Raw genomic sequence first — 21,616 nt, forward strand, 5'->3', positions numbered from 1 at the left:
TTTTGTTTAACCCATTTGTGTATATCACACCAAAATGTCTGTAACACGTTACATGAGAAAAATACATGGTCCGTAGTTTCGACATAATTTTCACTAAATATACACGCATAATCCTCAATACAAAAGCGAAGTCTAAATAAATCTTCAGAGGGGTAAATGTTGCTCATTACTTAGAAGTGTGTTTCTTATATGGGGGGTTATATGAAGTGTTAGATACATTGTTCATAGTTTAGTAATTTAACTTTTACTTGATCTCGCAGACGTTGTCGCCTCAGTGTAAATGCAGAATTGCTATACAACTCTCTTCCACACGATGACACCATTTCACCCAAGGAGGCGAAAACAGACCGCCACGCCTGTAGGCGGACCCGCACAGCCGTAGCATGTATCGTCAGACCAGACATAGGATAGACAACAACAGTGACAGATCAAGACCGCATTTCTGTTTGCAACCAGCTATGGGTGTAGTCTGAAAAGTGGATACAGTAGCGCACCGCAATATACCTCGAAGTTTTATCCTCATGAAGGAGCTCCGTCCTGGTTGAGTTTGGGAGATGGGAGTACACAACATTGCAGACCAGGTACGCTGAAAGAAAGGGATCCGTGTTTGTGCTGTGGCGCAGTCTATTTGCTGGAATCTGCTCTTGTGCGCAACATACTACGTCTTATTCGCGGACCGACGTATTTTCATTTTTAGCTTATTGGTGATAGCTGAGCTGAATATTGGAATCATAACGATATAACCACCTATGATTAGTGATGCTCGGCATTCAGACGATAACGCATATGCTGTCGCCGCTCTTGTCTGGGCCTTTTCTGGGTCGGGGCCAGCTCTGTAGCAGAATTAGCTAACGTTAGCTATAGCCGTTTTGCTAGTTGACGTAAGCACCGAAACAAGGGCCTGTGGGCCTCAGCCAAGGCTCTGTGTATTTGCTGGAAGGAATCAAGAATTCGCATTAGGTTTCTTAACGCCACAGTAAATGCACTATGTACAGCACAATGCAGTTAAACAGTTTCACTGAATAATTACATGGTATAATCAAAATTTGACCTGCTGGGAGAAATCATGGGGTGATAGACATATCCACGAATCGTTGCTCCGGATCAGCGATAACGTAATTGTATGCAGCATTATCGAAAAGATAACTTGGCCGGTATTTCTGTATTGCAGCCTCCTCTGGTCCAGGCCATCTTCAATCGTAATGCTGAAGAAGTTCAACTATTATTGCACAAAAAGGAGGATGTCAATGCACTGGTATGTATGATGTATAATAAGTTACAATGCAAAACGGGTTCATATCATGAAGGATTTGGGCCCAGTAATATCCGTTGAACATGACAATTAAACGTCATATTCCCCATGATTGATCATATGTTTATTCCACAGGACCAAGAGCGCCGTACGCCACTTCATGCTGCTGCCTGTGTGGGTGACGTCCATATAATGGACCTCCTCATTGAATCAGGTGAGTGAGCTGTATGCATTACTGATACTTTGCTATGTGTTAAGAAGTTGGACTCCTCTGTGCTTTGTCATCCCCCCTCATTGTGCAGATATATTCACCTCCAACATCCTTGTGACCCCTTAAAATAATGGATGTTTTATTTTCTTTTTGTCTGCAGGTGCCACTGTAAACGCTAAAGACCATGTATGGTTGACCCCGTTGCACAGGGCAGCTGCTTCCAGGAATGAAGTAAGCAATAAACTCGTTTCCTTTGGCCACTTCAAAGAGTATAATTATCTCTGTCGGATGACCTCATCCTCTTATTCTATTATCTATTCACCCTCAGTGATTATACGACTCATTTAGATGTATGCACAAAAATGTTGTGCTGACAAAGGAAATGCAGTAAACCGTAGATATGATTATATATGCTTTACGCTCTTGTGATTGTCTCCTTCTCCCCAGAGGGCAGTGGGTCTGCTGCTGAGGCGCGGAGCAGAGGCAAATGCACGAGACAAGTTCTGGCAGACACCGCTGCATGTGGCCGCTGCCAACCGTGCCACACGCTGCGCAGAGACCCTGCTGACCCAGCTGAGCAACCTAAACATGGCCGATCGCACCGGTAGAACTGCCCTGCACCATGCAGCTCAGAGTGGGTTCCAGGAGGTGAGGCTTCAGTTATGTGCTTCCATTTTGAGATTTTCTAAAATAATGAGAACCTGGTTGTAAATACAGTTTATGTCTTTGTCTTACAGATGGTGAAGCTGCTGTTGAACAAAGGGGCCAACCTGAGTGCCATCGATAAGAAGGAGAGACAGCCTATCCATTGTGCTGCTTACTTGGGTGAGTTTCACTTTCTTGCCAATGCTGCATAGCACACATTTTAATTGTCAGATCACAGTAAAAGCTCCTATTGTTCTTGGCGCGTTTTAATGAGGAGAAGTAACATGGCCAAGTCCTTGCTTCACAATCGGGGGGTTAAAGACACTACTATCACTGAATGAATCAATGGTTTTGTCTCATTTACTTAACTGTGTGTGTGTTTGTGTGTCCCATAGGGCATGCAGAGATTGTGAAGTTGCTGGTGTCCCGCAGTGCAGACAAGGGCTGCAAGGATAAGCAGGGCTACACACCTCTCCATGCTGCTGCTGCAAGTGGTCACATCGAAATTGTAAAGTACCTACTGAGGATGGGGGCAGAGGTGAGTGATTTTTACATTTAAATACTTATTTTAATATTGATTTTTACACTGGCCAAATTAAGCTGCCCAATTGTTTGTTTTGGTTAAACCCTAAGACATTTAATAAAAGTCTTTTATCTGCCACTTATTTTTAAGATTTCATGAATGCTTTCTTTCAGGCTATAGGCTCAGTCTGATCTTGTGTTCCATTTATTGTTTTACTGTCAGATTGATGAGCCCAATGGCTTTGGAAACACTCCACTTCATGTGGCTTGCTACACGGGTCAGGAAGCTGTGGCTACCGAGCTGGTGAACCACGGAGCTAATGTTAATCAGCCCAACAAGTGCGGCTACACCCCTCTGCATCTGGCTGCCGTCTCCACCAACGGTGCCCTCTGTCTGGAGTTGCTGGTCAACAATGGGGCAGATGTCAACCAGCAGGTATGAAATGCGCTGAAGAGTCTTAAATGGAAATGTACATATACTCTGCTTACTTTACCTTATCTTTCAGTTCCTTTAATAGTACAGATAGCATTACATTGAATGTTTTGCTTGATCGGTGAAGGTCATTTAGATGTCATTTCATTTATTTTTACACTAGATTTCGAATTGGAGATTTAAAGAAAATGTATTTGTTTTGTATCAATGGACCAAAGTAATTAAATCATCATAATAGGGTGGATATGGAGAAGGAATTAAGATAAGACGCATTCTATTCCTGCCTATAAGAAGTTTTTATCTCATGCACACACTTAGCTGCCTGAAATGTTGGCATTGCCATAGTATGTGTGAAAAGGGAGTGCATGAGAAAATAATGTCCTTATGAATCTCTAGATTTATGTTTTTGATCATTTCTCTATATATAGCTTATTATGCTGTTACCTAATTTCAATTACATTGTCATAGAGAAAACTAACATTGGTCAGAACATGAAAAGTAGTACAATGCCTTTTTAGTGAAAATGGATTTAGTGGAAAGAGAGACCTGTTACTTTAAATGTATAGTAATTTGAATTAGTAGCTGACAGAGAGGACACTACGTGTTAGCTGCTGCTACCTTCAGAAACACTGCATTGAAAATGTAAAACATGCACACTTTAGCCTTTGTGTTGTCATTAATCAGTGAATTGTGATTCTATGAACATTAGATGAAAGTATAAGATTTTATCTTTTGCTTCTTTTTTTACCCTCCACAGAGCAAAGAAGGGAAGAGCCCCCTGCACATGGCAGCCATTCACGGACGCTTCACACGCTCTCAGATCCTCATCCAAAATGGTAAGTGTCTGACTGATCTGTGATAAAATGTTGAAGGCTTTTCTCTCCTGCTAATGGGTCTTTGATTCACTCCCTCTTCCCTACTGTCCATCAGGTGGGGAAATTGACTGTGTGGATAAGTATGGCAATACTCCTCTCCACGTTGCTGCTAAGTACGGCCATGAACTGCTGATCAGCACTCTGATGACCAACGGAGCAGACACGGCCAGGTATTGAAAAAGCCTTTAGTGGTATTACTGATGAATATAACTGTGCCATGCGTTTTAAAAACACAGCAATGCACAGACAGTTGGGTTTCAATGGGGTTACATTTCTAACATTGAGCATTTAGTTTCTAACATTTGGTTCTGTGTCTTTTTGGCATTTCCAGACGCGGGATCCATGGAATGTTCCCCTTGCACTTAGCTGTGCTGTACGGGTTTTCAGACTGTTGTCGCAAGTTACTCTCCTCAGGTTTGTTCCATAAACGTGTGCACTCTGATTCACTCAATCGTGTGTGTGTGTCTGTGTGTGTGTGTGTGTGTGTCTGTGTGTGTACACACTTGGACATAGCTGTTACCACCAGCTGTTTCTTCATTAACCCTACAGGTCAGCTTTATAGTATAGTTTCATCTATGAGTAAGGAGCACGTACTATCAGCTGGGTTTGACATAAACACCCCTGACAACTTTGGGAGGACCTGTCTACATGCTGCTGCCTCTGGAGGGTAAGATGCGGGATCTGTTTTGTCACCGGAATATTAAAATGAATACTCTGGTATCACATGTCCTCTGTGACTCCAACTTAATTTCCTTCCCATGATCTATCTTTACAGAAATGTTGAATGTCTGAACTTGCTCTTAAGTAGCGGTACCGACTTGAATAAGAGGGACATAATGGGAAGGTGAGTTTCCCCCCATCCTTGTTAGATGTATGCTTATTGTCTTGATGCTGTTACAGTGATTTGAAGTAGCATTCCCATTTTTTTTAATTACTGTGTTCTATTTCCTTTCACCCTCCCTATAGGACACCGTTGCACTATGCGGCTGCTAATGGGAGGTACCAGTGCACTGTGACCCTGGTGAGCGCTGGCGCTGAGGTCAACGAGCCTGACCAGACAGGCTGTACTCCTCTGCACTACTCTGCAGCCTCCCAAGCCTTCAGCAGGTTGGAAAACACCTCTCGCTTTCTCTTTCGCTCTTTGTTCTCTCTGAAACACCAGAAGCAACAAAAAAAAAAATCTCATACGTGTTCAGTTAACCTCAAGAAAGTGAATATTAAAGTATTTCTTGTTCTTTTCAGAGTTGATCGTCATTTTTCTGGAAACCATCAGAATGATGAGGATGAGGCAAAGGAGTCATACTTGTGAGTTTTTTTTTGTTTTGTTTTTTTTCTTCCCTCTCCTGCATCTGACTGTGACTAATGTGATTAAGGCGTCACATTCAGTAAACTGACTAAGTTTGTTTGTGGGAAAACATTTGTGCTGAAAGGCCCCTGAATTAAATGCTGCTATTCTTAATACCCTCTGCATTTTGTGCCGTCTTTTAATAACAGCTGCTTGGAGCATCTTTTGGACAATGGTGCTGATCCATCGATGGTTAACTCAAAAGGTTACAGTGCTGTTCACTATGCAGCTTACCATGGCAACAAACAGAATCTTGAGTTGGTGAGTTTTTCAGTTTTAATCTGAAATCACTTCACATCTTAACTTGGCACATGCAGTAATCAGTCATACGTCACAAATGTTGCACACACTTTACACTCAAATCTGGTCAAAAATCTGGTCTGTGGTAGGTGGAAGAATTGCTTAGGTCTGTACATTTATATACTCTGTGCTCTATGTGAGTGAAATGTTTCCAGAAGTAATTGAAGTAAAGTGTAGTTTAGCCAAAGTGAGTAGTCTGTGCATGATGAAAAATGTTTAGGTATATATTCTAAGTATACTAATATGTGTAGCATGTTTTGTTTTACTTTTTTCCTCATTAAATTAAATCCACTGCTGTGGTTTATTTTTTAGCTCCTGGAAATGTCCTTTAATGCACTAGGAGACATAGAGAGCAGTATTCCAGTCAGTCCACTGCATCTTGCTGTAAGTTTTACATTTAAGCAACTCTGGGTCAACACTGGTTGTAATCAGCCTCTTAATGTTGACTAAATGCAAAGTTCTGACTGCCTTCCTCTGTTCCCTCAGGCTGATAAAGGTCACTGGCAGGCGCTGCGTGTGCTGACGGAGACTGCAGCCTATGTGGATATGCAGGATGCTGCGGGTCGTTCTGTGCTCTACTTGGCTGCCCAGAAAGGCTACGCCCGCTGTGTGGAGGTGCTGTTGGCTCAGGGGGCCTCCTGCCTCCTCAATGATAACCGCCTCATGTGGACTCCAATTCATGTTGCAGGTATACTGCTCTCTGCTGGAAGATTTCATGGCATAGCATTGTGTCTGATTGTTAGTATCCTGACTAGAGTTATCTTCTATAGAGAATATACATATATTTTTATTCTCTCTCTTGTGCTTTGTTTCATAACAGCTGCCAATGGTCACTCTGACTGCCTGCGCATGATGATTGATTACGGGGAAGAGGGGGATCTCACCAACGTTGCAGACAAATTTGGCCAGTGAGTTGCTGTCTTTGAAAAGCATGGCTTCAGGTTGTACATTCAGCTTTCAGCAAAAAATGGTTTAATGCCTGAAACTCATTTGACCTATGAGATAAAAACACACTTGTCACTTCTGTCCCCTTCAGGACCCCTCTGATGCTATCTGTTCTGGGAGGTCACACTGACTGTGTCCACTTCCTGTTGGAGAAGGGTGCCTTGCCAGATGCCAAGGACAAAAGGAGCAGCACAGCTTTGCACAGAGGGGTAATGCAAAAACACTGCATACTTACACACTGAAATAGAGCATCAGCTTCATCAGAAAAACTCTGACTAAAACAAGACTTATTGGTGGGTAAAGTGCAAGTGTGTGTTAATGGTCAACATTGACAACAGAAATAACAATTACAATAGAGCACTTGTGTGTTTACATTTTCTCTACAAAATATAGTAGTTTAGACGATATAGTTAAACTATCTACCGATAATGTTAAGCTGCATCCAGCAGCGGTGGCACAATACACTGTCTGCAAAAGAGTCAAATATATTAACTCACAGGAATAATATTAAGTCTCCTTTTTTAAAGTCCTTTTAGCACCATATCTTACAGAGCACTTAAGGGTTAAAGCAAGAGAGCTCAGGCAGAGTAGGTGGCTAGTTTCCTGGACAGGTATTTAGCTTAGTCACAAATTTAAAAACATTTTCAAAAAAGATATATATATAATAACATGTTTCATCTTGGAATAAGAAATCCCTGTCTGGGAAAGTAGCCTTGATCTAATTAATGCTGCCGTGATCAGGAAAGAGAAGGAAAATAAACAGTTTAATTATAATAATTAATAGTTTAGTCCAAGTTGTTGTTTATTAGTGGAGGTTGTCTTATCAACTCTTGCTGGTTTTTGTTCAGGCGGTGTTGGGTCATGACGACTCTGTGACTGCCCTGCTGGAGCACAAAGCTTCTCCATTGTGTCGGGACGCCCAGGGTAGGACACCGCTGCACTACGCTGCATCCAGAGGCCACACAGAGATCCTGGCCAATCTGGTGCAGGCCACCATGGCAACAGACCCGCAAGATAAACTGCTGGACAACAAACAATACACCCCATTACACTGGGCTGCTTACAAAGGTTTGCTCAGTTTGATTGACTGGAAATGTCCAATCCCCAAGCAATAATCAGTGTCACATGTGGTGTCTGTAATGCTGAGTGTGTTTGTTCTCAGGGCATGAAGACTGTTTGGAGGTTTTACTTGAATTTAAAACATTTATTCATGAAGAGGGAAACCCTTTCACCCCCCTGCACTGTGCTCTGTGAGTATTAACCTGGCATATCCTCTTGTCTTGCGTTTTTCTTTGTCAAATCTAATTACTTTACTCTTAAAAAAACCTTGGAAGTTTAGATGAAATCATCATTTCACTAACTCAGCCATCTTGCTTGTAGGATGAATGGCCACAGCGGTGCAGCAGAGAGGCTGCTGGAATCTGGGGTCCACATGATTAACACCAGAGATGCCAAAGGAAGGTGAGCCTGCAGTACAAAAGACTTAAAGGGCAAATCTGGTATTTTTAAACCTGGGCCAAATCTTTAAATATTAATGGGTCTAAATGACTAATGGGTACGTAATGCTTTGAATTTGGTCCAGTATATCAACTCAGCTGGCAGCCACTGAACCTGGCTGCAAGGTTATCCTGGCAGGCAGTTGCGCCCGTCAAAGGTAGAGCACTAAAGGTGCTTGTTTTTGCCACTGACGGGCTCAGATTGTTCTAAGTGACAATGTTATGGAAAGGATCCCTACACAGAGAATAATTTTTATTAAAAGAGTAAGGTGACTTGCTGACCCATGTTTCCACAGTTCCTCTCGTGAGATTTCAAAGCAATACTTGTCCTTGTGCTATCTACTGGACAAATCCCCTAACTTTTTGTACCTATTATTCATTTAGAAAAAGTATGTAAAAATAGGAACCTGGTTTAAAAATACTGGATTAACTCTTTTTAACTAGTTTATTTGTGAACAACTGTGATTCAGAGAGAAACGTAGATCGTAAAGAAATTTTATTTTTAAGCTTGTATCAAATGTATTTCTCATCATTGTAGAGTTGGTAGTGTTACCAAAACCTACTTCTCCTGTCTTATCAAATAATCAGTCTTGAAAGCCTAGTGCTTTGTACTTAAAGCCTGCTACAGACCCTGAAGCTGAAACACTGATCATACGGTAATTGCTTGGACCGTCTCTGTAGGACCCCACTGCATGCTGCTGCATTCGCTGAGGATGTTGCAGGACTTCAGCTGGTGCTTCGCCATGGAGCAGAGATCAATACAGTGGACAAAAGTGGACGCTCTGCTCTGATGGTAGCTGCTGACAAGGGACACAGTGGCACCGTGGGTAAGTGTTTGACCTGCTACTCTTGTGGGATTCTTAAGAGAGAGTTGTTTTCTTGAGAATACATAGCTGTGAGTCACACTCTAGGCTTGAAGGGGTCTGTTGTGCATCTCCTCTGATTATAATTGTCAGATGAGGACATCTGTAGTAAATGTCTCTGTCTTGGTGTCATCTAGCCATCCTCCTTCACCGGGCTAAGGCTGACCTGACACTGCTGGATGAGAACAGGAACACTGCCCTGCACCTGGCCTGCAGCAAGGTACACATCACACTTATTCACAAGATCCTAAAGTCAAAGCTCCACTGTGGTGTGCTGAGCATTAACACCATGCCTATTAGAAAGCATCAGAGTTCTTAAGCCAGCACAGTTCCTCTTTAATGAGCAATATCTTCTGTAAAGATGTTCTTTGAATGTTAAGCAACTCTGGCAGGCAGTAGCCCCACAGTTATTATTCAGTTTGTTTTGTATTTTTTCCTCAGGCTCATGAGATGTGTGCCCTGCTGATTCTGGGGGAGATCCACAGCCCCACACTCATTAATGCCACCAACAGTGCTCTGCAAATGTGAGAAGCTAGTAACATTTTTTTTAAGCTACCAACAAAAAAAGGATCCTGTTTCTTTAATTTAAGTGTGTGTTCTCTACATGTTGCAGTTGTAAACGAGTTGATGAATAGTAGGTCTACCAGCTGTCTCACGCACTCTCCTGTTGTCCTTCAGGCCCCTCCATCTTGCAGCACGTAATGGCCTGGCTACGGTGGTGCAGGCACTGCTGAGTAGAGGAGCCACTGTGCTGGCTGTGGATGAGGAAGGTGAGGCCCTTTCATGCTTTGTTAGCACTTTATCTGTGATCAGACTGGATGAGCTGAAATGGCTGATTTTAATTGTAAAGAGTTCGAGTTTGTAATGTTTAAAGAATCGCACATCATTTAAAATGTTTTAGCTTATTTACTATAAATCGCATGCCTTTCTGCTGACAATGCAACATAGTTTTAGATTTGTTTGTATTTTTTTATTTTACGGTCTCCTTGACCTCCATTTGTTATGAAAATATGTGCAGACCTGAACCTTGCCTAGGATAGACAATCCATCCAAACGTTTGTCAAATGTTAACATTGTGTTGAAGTAAAGTATCTGAGGTTGTGTGTTCATGTGCATGTGGGAGTTGGCTATCAAACATTTGTTTGAATGAAGCAAGCAAGTTTTGTTTTAGTGAGTTTGATTTTCTGACAACGGAACTTGTGAGTGTGGTGCTGCTTAGTGGATGACTCAGATTTTGTAACTTGTTAAATGAGCTAAATATGCAATAAAAATAGTTTGATTAAGGTTTATCATGAACCTCTTAGAAAACGGTGATATTTTTTTTTTTTTTCACTAGGAATTATCAGTCGAGAAGAACCTGAATCAACTTGTATTTTGTCAGTCGAATAACTGCCCTTTTTAATGTCTTTTATTTTTTTAGCTGCGTCATAATTCACGGAGCATTGCAGGAGCAACCAGACAGTAAACATAATAAACTGAATCTTGTCTCAAAATGATATAACAACAAAACTAGCTCAGCCAGAGCTGACTGTCAATGAAGTCTGCTAAACAGCTTCTGATGCAGATGCTGATACAACCCTCTTCTACTGCCATCCAGTGTGAGTGTTTCAGCAGCCCAGCAGCAGAGAAGCTTCACGTTGTGCTAGGATTTTATACCTGAACTCTCACCAGGAAGCACACTTGTGATGACAAATATGATGTTTTCACATCACAGATGATGAACAAAGGCATTAAAAAAAGTCTTAAAGGTAAAACATGAGGCTAATGTAAGAGCTTAGTGTGTGGTGGCTCCTCTGCATGCAACCAAAACCCACTTAAACATGATTGGTCAATACTACTTGGACTTCAAACAGAAACCAACACGCTTCCGAAACCTAAATCTTGTCCCTTTCCTACAGATTCTGCGTTCTTATACAGAATCGGTGGATAATTCTGTGGAATCATCACTACGAGCGACACCTTTGACATTACACATGTTCATTTGAGCCATTGTTCATTTAACAATACAGTTTGGAGCAGCTTTAAAATTTTTGCCTGAGTCACATGTGATGATTAAGTTGTATGCGCTATTGTGGATTTGTTGTCTGTCAATCAGGACACACCCCAGCCCTTGCCTGTGCTCCTAATAAGGACGTGGCTGACTGCCTGGCTCTGATCCTCTCTACCATGAAGCCTTTCCCCCAGCGGGACCCTTCCTCCTGCTCCTGCTCCTCTCCCACCGTCTCCCCGTCCCCGGGTCTCAACTTGCTGAAGCACTGCGGCATCACCGCCGCCTGCACCCCGCTGCCCAGCAACGGCCTCCACAATGGCTACGTTAAAGACCGTCACGGTGCACCGGTCGGCCTGGACGGGTGTCTGTCTGAGTGAGGTCACGTGCCCCCCTCAGTCAGCTGCTATCACCATCATCACCACCGGGGGGGACTCCCTTTAACATGGCCCAGAGGACCAGGAGAGCACCCACCCACATGTCTGTTCTGTGTATGTATGTGTTTGTGTGTCTGTGTGTGCGTGAGTGTTTGGTCTTCTCTTGAGGTGCAGTCAAACCTAATATGCAATTAGATCCCATTCCTCCATCTCCTAGTAGTGCTTAATATGTAGAGGCAGATTGCTCTACAAGGTCACTCGGATGAAGTGTGGCATCCAAAACAAACACTAGCAATCTGGCCATCTCTAAATCATTTAACCCTTTAAACCATGTTGACATAATTATATAACCCACATCTAAGAGCATGGTAATCTCTGTATCCTCGGCTGTCTTTCTCTTTATATCATTCAGCATAAAAGTCATATCATGTTTAATAAGCTGTGGTGACCTTGTAGAGGAACATACAGCCTTCCCAAAAGAGTGATCAAAGAGTTTCTTTGTTTGTTTCTTAATTATTATTTCTTTTTTTTGTTTTTAATTGTCCGTTAGCCTAGATTTTTATGAAGGAACGACACAAGGGAAAATCAAAATTTAGCTTAAGAGTGCAATGCTTGTGTACTACAGTACAATCTGAAATTAGGAAAAGGGTCACAAAGATGTTAATTCCATAGTGTACTTTAAATGTACGGCCTAGAATTGTTTGGCATTTTAAGATAATTTGGTAATGCTGCTGAATACATTAGCATTTCTCCTTCCAAAGGAGAGCCATGTTCGGGTCAGCATTGTAACATCGATTTGTCGTTAATGCTGACTTCATGTTTTAAAGATGCTAAATAAGTGTTTGTTAAGCTAGAATGTTTCTAAGCATATAACTTATGACCAAAGTTGATCAACACTATTATGGCTATAAATTATTTATTTGAGATGAACTGTACTGTATAGAGAAAGACAATAGATCTCGATATACCTCGTCAACTCGTTTAGCAGCTGCTTCATCTTCACCCAGGGTCCGTAGGCCTAATGTTCTCTTTTTGTAGGACTAGAGAACTACTGTAGGATAGTGACTGACTGAGGCCTTGTTTATTTCTAGATGAAGGCTTTACTAGTAATATCTGCCAACAACACCTCATCAAAGCATCATATATCTGAGCACATAAATGAACAAGCCATTTCAATTTATTTCCCATCTCTTTAACAGTGTTTTTTGGAAAAGATTTCAGAATTTGAATGGCCTAATTTTTGAAAGAGAGCAATTAGTTTTTGGTTTTTAGGCACTCGTGACATGTCTTTTTTTTTGTTTGTTTGTTTTTTCTTGTTTCTGAAGTTGAACCTGCCATCTGCATTGTGGCTTTAACAAGCTCTCTCTAAAGGAGTATTTTTTTGGAGCTGATGAACTAGTCTTAAACATCTAATAGCTCATATTTCAACTTCTCGTGGTCAACACTGATCAATTTGAACGGATAAAGAGCATTTGTCTTCTATTTTTTATTGGGCAGTTTTCGAGCAATATTTTCTTTTGGCCTTTTTGTTTAACATTATTGAATAGACAATCACTGTCACAAGGGCTTTTGTTTCCCTGGAATGTGTTTGAATTTTTTTTTTTTTTCTTTTCGTTTTTATTATTTCATGAAAAATAACCTAAAGACTAAACGAATGGCTCTGTGTGTGCCGGGCATTTTACTGTCAGTGTCAACACAAATGCACTGGATTGCCTTTATGGCATCTCATGAAATGCCTTTTGACCCATGCCTTCCGTAACACATCATTTCAGTTGGATTGCGTAATGGCAGAGTATGATGAGCCCTGAGACTGGTTACTACTTTCCACCTATTTAATAGCAACAGAATTGAACCACAGTTGCAAAATAGTATCTAGTGGAAAACAAATTGCCCGGCATATCTTTATATGACCCGGCATTATCAATGACCAGGGAGTTGACATCCCTTGTAGAAGCAAATAGGGCTAAGAGGAAAAGGAGAGGGATCTTTGCTTAGGCCAATACCTGTTTAGATTTCAGGAATAGCAGAAATCCAAATATGTGCTTTTTTGGTGTTTATTTTGTTGTCTCATCCCATTTCTGGTACTAACCATACTAAAGATGATTGTATCGGACCACTAGAGCTGTTTGTGACTTTAAGATGTTATATCTATGCTATTTTATCTTTATTTTTTATTTTTTTTGACCATCTGCTGGTGGTTAAATTACACTGAGTCAGATTGTTTTCATTGGTGTGATAATTTCATATCCACTGGTAATGAAGTGGCACAATTGCACACATTAGTCGACTGGATGAGAGATGAGGACCTAGACTAGGCTATGTTGTTTAAATACCCCTGCAAAACTTTAGTGTATTTTACTTGATTTACTAAAACTGACAAAGTCTATTTCAGAGCGGTGATTTCTCAGTAAGTGTTATAGATTGGTATTTAGCATTTCAACTGAAATGGAACTAATTGGTGACCCCCAGCTTTTGTTCTCTTGATCAAATTTATAAGGAGAAGTTTTATTATTATTATTGTTGTTATTATTAGAGATAGGTACATCATTTTTGTTGTAATCTCAGGATCTGTGCCGAAACCACAGGCAGAATTTATTAATCTAATCAGATCTAAGCAGGATGAGTATGTCTACTTTTTATTTTATTTTTATTTTTATTTTTTTTGGATGGGATGTTCCATAAATTAATAACCTAATCCCACAGCACTTAATTAGATAGTCAAAGCACGCACTTTAGTACATTCAGGTTCTAAGTGTGCAAAATAGAGCAGATGTAATGTATGTACTTATGTTTACATGCATGTGTGTTGCTGCTGAATACAGAAAGGTAGGGTTACAAAAGACAAACAAAGGCTGCAACAAATTTGTACTCTAATAATGCATTATTTAAAAAAACAAACAAACAGCATCTCTACTTCGGGACAGTGTCCACTGCCCACTGACTTTTTTTGTGTTATCTATATATGGGCAGCTGGCCCAAAAGAGTGACATTGTTACATTACCCAGCCTACTGTTAATAATGCAGACTTTGGCCTCAGTCACTTAAAGTCAGTCCAGTGATTCAACAGACACCTCAGGCAGGCTCCTCAAAATACTCGACATAGACTCATCTGTAGGTGCTGTCTGTTTGGGCAGGGATTTTCTTTTCTTGTGATGTCCTTATCTGACCAGTAAATGGAGCCATTGCCCCTGCAACCATACAATTTGCAACTGAATCCTTTTGTTGTATCACAGTATTCTTATACATGCTTTTTTTTTTTTATTTGTGTGTAGTGATAACTGAGTGATTGTGCATGGAGCTAGGTCACAATTTTGATATAATAACGGTTGAACAAGTGGAGCATATACAATATATTTGTTGTCAGAAAGCATTGAAAGGTCCAATTGTAGCAATAGAGTGTATGTAATAGTGTGCAGCACAAACATTGCACTGCCATCCATTTAGGCCAATTCAGTAAATCATGGCATTAATGCCAATGGAAGATATAAATGCGGGTTAGATCTTTGGTCACAAATAAGGCCGGTTTGCCAAAATGTCTCGAGAGGGGAAAACCCTCTTAGTAAAGCAGCAATGGATTTATGCATATGTTCAGTTTACAGTCTGACCATCAAATCTGAGCCATGAATCTTCTGACTGAAATGAATGTAGGGTCAGTTTAGAGCAGGACAATTTGCTTTCTCCCGACTTTAAACTGTTGCTCTCCATTTGTCTTGCGTAGATATGATTATACAGGTAGCATGTAATAACCTAATTCTCTACATATTATACAGTATGTGTAGTAGTCTTCCTGCATTAAGGGTCTGGATATGATTTTTGGCATTATTTTTGGAGTATAGGCCTGCTGTTGTGTAACATCACCCTTCTTTCTCTATACATATATATTTGTGTGGAGTGTAGCCTATAAGGTAAACAGAGGACAAGAGTTAAGATGAATTTAACATTCACGTCCATCCATTCCATTGAGATTGCCTTACAGTACAGTAAAACAAGAGGGACAAAAAGGTCTACAGTAGATATGATCACACATACTCGTAAAAAGCCTATATTTGACAGAAATGCACCTAAGCTTATACCCATTTAGTGCCATAGAAACCTTTATTTGCCTTTAGACATAAATCATACTTACTTGGTCAGTAACGTATTCAGAAGTAGGCAGGATTATTACAGTTTTGTGTTTGGCGCTGCATGTCTTTTCACCAATTACATTAGTCAAAGAAAAACTATATAAATATTTGCATGGATATTAGTACTTAAATGCAAGTATTCTGTAGAAATTGGTGGTGGTAGAAGTCTATTGTATAATTGGACATTTTTTAAGAATATAGTTAGTCCCTTTGGTATTGGCAAAGCAATCCCTAGGTTGTGTGTTTGTTTAACAAGATGGTTTATAGTGCGCGCGCGTGTGTGTGTGTGTGTGTGTGTGTGTGTGTGTTACCAGGAAAAATACATTTTGATGTCCAAAAAAAAAAAAGCATGGTGTATACGGTATAGAATTGATTTGCCTCAATGGATGTCTCGGTTCTTACTTGAAGTAAATGGCAAATTTCAATTCAACTCTCTGATCCACTGTTGAGCCTTTTGCCTTAAAAGCTGAAAAAGGAAATGATACCTGGTGGTACCTGATAAGTGTCATCTCATGTAGAGTTATGCTGCTTGGTTAGATTGCTAAAAAGAATTTGGTCTTGCAGACATCTTTGGGTGTCGAGAAGCACACAAATCGATTTGAGGTAGCACATAGCTCAAGGTTGCCATGGTGCAGAGATTGTTCTGAGAGGTTAGGATATCGCCATATTTGCCACTGTGAATGAATGAATTCAGAATTCACTCGTAAACAATCAACTTTGGCTTCTCTGTCATCCAGAGCCAAATGACACTGGGGATAAAAGTGGTGTACCTCAAAAAAAATGTGGATGGAAAGGAAATTCTTAAGAAAAATGCTTGTACAGCTATGTTAACAAAGAGTTAAAATCTTGTGATCCATCTTGTTGTGGATAGTGTAATTCTGCTTAAACCAGCCTAAATCAGAGATGTATCTATGCGGAAGTGTTAGATTAGTGTCGGCAGATGTCTCATGTTTCCTACCTTACAAAGAGGCAGCCAACTGCACTTTGTACTTTTTATTGGACCTGCAGTTTTACCTCATCAGTGACATTTTGTGTGACAACGCTGACATTTATCCTCTGTGATTTTTTTTTTTTTTTTTTTTTTTTTTTTCTCTCGTGTTTTTCCTGATGCCAGTTGTGTAGATTTCTCTTACAGTGTGTGTGCGGCTCTTCAATATATGCATGTCAAACCTAAACATGCACAAGTCCCTTTTTTTTAGAACTGAAAAGCATAGTCAACATGTTTCTCTTCATTACAACCAACAGATGAGTCTGTTATTTGGTGCAGGTCATATGGGGTGATGGGTACAGTCTGATTTTAAGGTGGGAAATGAAGGTAGCTATAAAACATTACCTCTAAGTCAAAACAATAAAAATTTTACTGTACGACCGCCTTCCCTGCATGAATACTTGTTATTAATTTCCCCCCACCAACAAAACCTGTGTAATATTGAGCACAGTGGTGGCATGGTGCCTTTTATTTGTTACTACCGAAAGGTACGGTCTTCCATTTGTATTTCCCAGAAGCCTTATAATGGGAAAATGAAATTACACTGAACGTACACTACTAAAGTAGATGGACTCATATTCCCTCTGGCTATGATTATTTCAACCCTATTTGATCTGAATTATAAGGAACAAAAGCCTAAATAACTCCTTCTGTATTAGTCTGGATTTCATGATGCATTTCCAGTGACTGAGTGCTCCCTTAGGGTGGCAGAATAAAATGCACATTAACTGATGCGATTTACGGCATATCAACATTGAATGGATGGGGATCAAAAGTACGAAAGCACAAATCCAAAGAAGGCACCTTGGGGCTCAGTTGGCTCTCCCAACACCAAGGACTGAAGGAGCCTGTAGACCAAATGTAGGCAAAGATGAGAGGAAAAACACCTGACTCCTCTGAGTGCAGAATACATGAGGTTCAATTGTCAGTAACACATTTAACTGTAGAAAGACCATTGTCTGGAAATTCAGAGCTTCTTCTGATTGTTCTAAACTCTTTGGTATTCATCGACAATTACTAACTTTACAATACAAACCAAGTTGTGAACTGATGTGGTACCTACCTGCATTCAACATCCAAGTTTAGGCAAACTGTTGTGACTGTGTTGCAAATTGATTGTAGAGATTGTTTTGTGTTGTTTAGGGTAGAGTGACTACAAGTAGGGTTGCAGTAGTAGCTGTGTGCAGTGTTAATAATAGTGTGATCATACTATAGACGTGACGTAATATTTGTTGTCTTACCACGACATTAAGGCATGTATCATCCTCTCAAGCTGACCTCGTTTGAAATAGACAAAAGATAAAAGTGCAATAACCTTTTGTTTATCATTGCTTCCTCAGTTAAAAAAAAAAAAAAATTAATAAGCCCTTTTTGTTAACACCAAAAGTCACTCATCTGTAGCAAATGAAGGATTTGAAGTGGTCCTCTTGTTTGTGTTCAGAGAGGTGGCATTTGAAAGTGGAGTGTTTGATATTACATTCTTAAAACTGTGATCAATGTCCAACTTTAAAAGCTGCCTGCTGAGAGAAAGGACTGTGCACAAGTTGACTGATAGATTTGAATAGGTGCATTTTTATTTTTTATTTTTGTTTACTTCTTATGGATGGACTTTGATGATATTGTAGTTTGGACTTCTGGTTTAATAGCCAGTAGTCATGTTCATTTGCATGTGTAGATGTGTATATGCATCCTCTTCCTCCTTGAATGAAATGTTTTCTCAAAAATATTTAGACCTGCTGTCAGTGGTGTTTGCGGATAAAAGGAAATATGAAATGCCTTATATTTGTTTTCAATGTTAAGCATTAAGGGTTCTTACGTGTCCTTCCCTTTTCAGCGTGTAGCCTAAAGCTTGTACAGTTAAGAAACTCATGAGATTTATATCTACTGTATAGCCTATGTGTTTTCAGAATTTGTTACTTGGAGGTCCTGTGATTGTGGTTTTAGAGAAACATTTCCCTTGAAAGTGCCGTTTGTTTTCACCAGCAGAGGATGTGTCTGGGGGGGGGGGGGGTGTTTATTTACACAAAGGAAAAATGTTCGATACACTTTCCAGTGTTTACTGTTGAACAGAATGACACAAAGTATTTGTGCAGGTGAAATAAGGCAACAATCTTCTGATGGAGCACCTTATTGACTTGCTCCTTCTGTGAGCCCACAGTGGAAGTAGTCTCACACAAAGCTTGATTACTTTAAAGCAGAGCCATATCAGAGAATTTGCCCGTTAGGAGCCCCCTTGAATGTGCTATTAGAGATGGCCTACTGTAGGAAAGGATGTATACTGCATGTTCTGTGACATTTTAGTTGTGGTTGTCCCATTAATGTTTTTTATTTTTAGTCTGTTTCACTGTAGATGTTGCCACCTCATTGCAACCTCACAAGCTATTAACAATCTTCTCACAACTGGACTTAAAGCAGGCATTGATCTGCTGCTGAGGCAGCCTTAATTCATTCCAAATTTAAAAAGGAGAAAAATGATGGGTTGCCTGTTTTACTTTGAGTGGCTTATCTGGGGAAAGACAAAGGAGCCCTTGTCATGAGGGGAAGGACTCTGAATCAGGGCATGTGATGAGTTACAATCAAATACTTTCATAGTGCACCTTCACGAAAATTTTTAAAAGTTGGCTTGTCCGCCCAACATTCCAAAGTTGATTTCCCACATCCCTGTCCCGCTGATTGATGAAATTTTGCTTTGCTGGTGAATGAAGTGGGCATGTGTGTCAATGACAGGGTTCCCTATTTAGCCTAACGCTGATTACCTCATTTACAAATCTGCAAATATACTATTCTACTGTGTGTGTAAAGGAGTCAATGCCATCACCAGCAGTGTGGTCTCTAGACCTGTGATGACGACAGGACCAATGAAGTAACTCTGTTGAAAATTAGGCAATTTAGAAATATGACCAGTCTGGACATACAGGTTTAAGACACGATTTAAATTTTTTGTAAGGCAGATTGGGCCTCTAGGAATTTCAGTTAGTAAATCACCACAGCTACTACACCAGTCTGCATCTGGAGCTATATTTACAATTTTGAGATTTTTGTGTGTGTCTGAATTTGATGGTCAAATCGACATTACACATTTTTTTCCAACAATAAAGGTGAAAAATGTAACGTTAACAGTTGTTACACACCGCTCCTTGAGCGCTGACTGGAATAGCAACTGTTGGCACTAGCGTGGTTCAGGAAGTCAAGCCGAAAACCTGGTGTCTCTCAATTAATTAAGAGAACGATCACGTTAGCATCACTTGCTGTTTTTCAGTAGCATTTCTCCTACCTCCTTGTTTTGCAGCCTTGAGTATTGTTTGTCTCTCCACCTGTTCTGACTATTAAAAAAAGTCTATTCACAGTATGGGATTACAGATTTATCATAAGCAATGGTCGTTAAACATAAAACGTGTGCTTGGTTGTGCTGTATGTGTATATGTCTATTTGACGTTGAAAAAAATATTTATGAGAAGCATTTATATGACAAAATACCACTGGAATGTGAAGCCAGACAATGTTATGAAGCAGATTATGATGATAGTCTATCCCCTTTAACATTCAGTGGCAACTAGTCAAGAGGATTCATCTTTTTGAAAAATAAATAACCATTGCATTGGCTTCTTTTTTTTCTGACACCATCTATTTCTTTGGTTTCCTCTTGTGCGTATACTTCCCTGTCTAGCCCTATAGTACACACTATTTCAACGTTTACAGCTTCATTCTGGGTCGTCATTGATTGCCCTGCAGTTGTAATGATACTACACAGGTTGTCAAAAGGAAGATAGTATGGTGGATTTGTAATTCTGTATGAGGGCGAGTTTGAGCCCCTCGAGCCGTATGCCTTCGAATCCATCTGTCCACTCAGAACCAAATTCTTCTCTGTAGGCGTCTGTCTCCACACTGCCCTGAAATTTTACATTCAGTTTGACTTCAATGGGTACAGGACAAGGTGAAAGGTTTGAGGTTTTCTGACCAGGTACCCCCACCCACCCATACCTAATCCAGGACAGGATCAGCCCCGCTCCCCCTTCATCCCCAACCACTGTCTCACCTAAACCTCAAGCCATTCATTTTTCTGTTTTGTTTCTTCAATTCAATGCAATCCTGAAAGCACTTTGCCTTGTTATTCCTTTGTGTGAACATGTGAATGATAATTTGTTACAAAAATGTTAAATATGTAAAAGATCATTCACTGTTTTGGAAAAACCTGCATCTGTCTTTCTGACGTTAAAAGAAAAAAAAAAAACAATTTAGTGACATTAAACCTGAATCTATTTTATAAAATGTTTGCTGCAGCCAATTGGTCTTGTCATTCAGTATTGTGGCTTAGGGTTGTTTGTGTTCAATAAAGTGCTATTGCTACATATTTCCTGAGTCTGGAGTTATTTGTTGACAATCAGTGTTTTAGGTCACAGCTCTCATATTCATGTTTTATCCCAAATTAGTTAAGTTGAGTTCCCGGAATGGCTAGCTTTATGAAGCTGAATACAGTAGAAAATAAAATGCCTACATCCTCATCTAAAAAAGAAAAGTTTTAATAAAATCTTACATTTCAATGTGAAAATATCCAATATACTTCTAGTTTGACCTTGTTTATCTTGACAGATAAGAAACTGATGAAGCAAAAAAAAAAAAACTGAAATGGATTTATCAAAAGAAAAGTGTTTGTTGCAGCACCTCATTTAGTAGTGCTACAGAACATGTTTCAGAGAATAACATGTTTTAATGAGCGGGTTCAGCAAGCATTTATCAACATACTTATCCAAAACACACGACATCTTTGAGTACACGACTGTACCTTTTTAATATTTCACTCCAGGCAAAATATGGAATCACTCAAATAGACCTGAAAATAATTATGTTGTGGAATGAATGAGTACTTTTATACAACACCAAATGAGTGTGAAGCCCATTTAGCATTACAAAAATACAAATTGAATTACTGAGGCAACAGATAACAACACAAAGAATGAGTTAAGCAAGCAATGTATACAGTGGGTACGGAAAGTATTCAGACCCCTTTAAATTTTTCACTTTGTTTCATTGCAGCCTTTTTCCAAAAATCAAAAAAGTTCATTTTATTTCTCAGTAATGTACACTCAGCACCCCATCTTGACAGAAAAAAAACAGAAATGTAGAAATTTTTGCAAATTTATTAAAAAAGAAAAACTGAAATATCACATGGTCAAGTATTCAGACCCTTTGCTCAGTATTTAGTAGAAGCACCCTTTTGATCTAATACAGCCATGAGTCGTTTTGGGAAAGATG

At 39.9% G+C, this 21,616-nt stretch overlaps 1 protein-coding gene across 4 annotated transcripts; it reads left to right on the forward strand.

The window, feature by feature from the left end:
- The first annotated feature begins 383 nt into the window (after window positions 1–383).
- Window positions 384–20,714, forward strand: ankrd52a (ankyrin repeat domain 52a). 4 transcript variants are annotated; one of them, XR_005444785.1, is made up of 30 exons: window positions 384–581; window positions 1,172–1,255; window positions 1,388–1,466; window positions 1,624–1,694; window positions 1,911–2,111; window positions 2,201–2,288; window positions 2,504–2,646; window positions 2,854–3,066; window positions 3,821–3,899; window positions 3,994–4,108; window positions 4,270–4,352; window positions 4,488–4,605; window positions 4,714–4,782; window positions 4,905–5,045; window positions 5,181–5,243; window positions 5,433–5,544; window positions 5,896–5,967; window positions 6,070–6,271; window positions 6,404–6,491; window positions 6,620–6,737; window positions 7,377–7,596; window positions 7,691–7,778; window positions 7,909–7,989; window positions 8,706–8,851; window positions 9,025–9,107; window positions 9,329–9,411; window positions 9,566–9,657; window positions 10,308–10,348; window positions 10,485–10,635; window positions 10,786–10,959. XR_005444785.1 is itself a non-coding variant. In XM_038721965.1 (29 exons), the coding sequence occupies exons 1-28, from the start codon at window positions 555–557 to the stop codon at window positions 10,316–10,318; spliced, it is 2,970 nt and encodes a 989-aa protein (XP_038577893.1). In that variant the 5' UTR covers window positions 384–554; the 3' UTR covers window positions 10,319–10,348; window positions 10,485–10,960. The 4 variants fall into 4 exon arrangements, 2 of the variants coding, with proteins under 2 accessions (XP_038577893.1, XP_038577892.1); XR_005444786.1 differs by lacking the exon at window positions 10,308–10,348 and having other exon boundaries at window positions 10,786–10,958; XM_038721965.1 differs by having other exon boundaries at window positions 10,485–10,960.
- The last annotated feature ends 902 nt before the right edge of the window (window positions 20,715–21,616 follow it).

The sequence above is a fragment of the Micropterus salmoides genome, unplaced genomic scaffold, assembly GCF_014851395.1.
Source record: "Micropterus salmoides isolate LMB-PRFRI ecotype aquatic unplaced genomic scaffold, ASM1485139v1 Ms_hic_scaffold_16, whole genome shotgun sequence".
Classification (NCBI taxonomy): domain Eukaryota; kingdom Metazoa; phylum Chordata; class Actinopteri; order Centrarchiformes; family Centrarchidae; genus Micropterus; species Micropterus salmoides.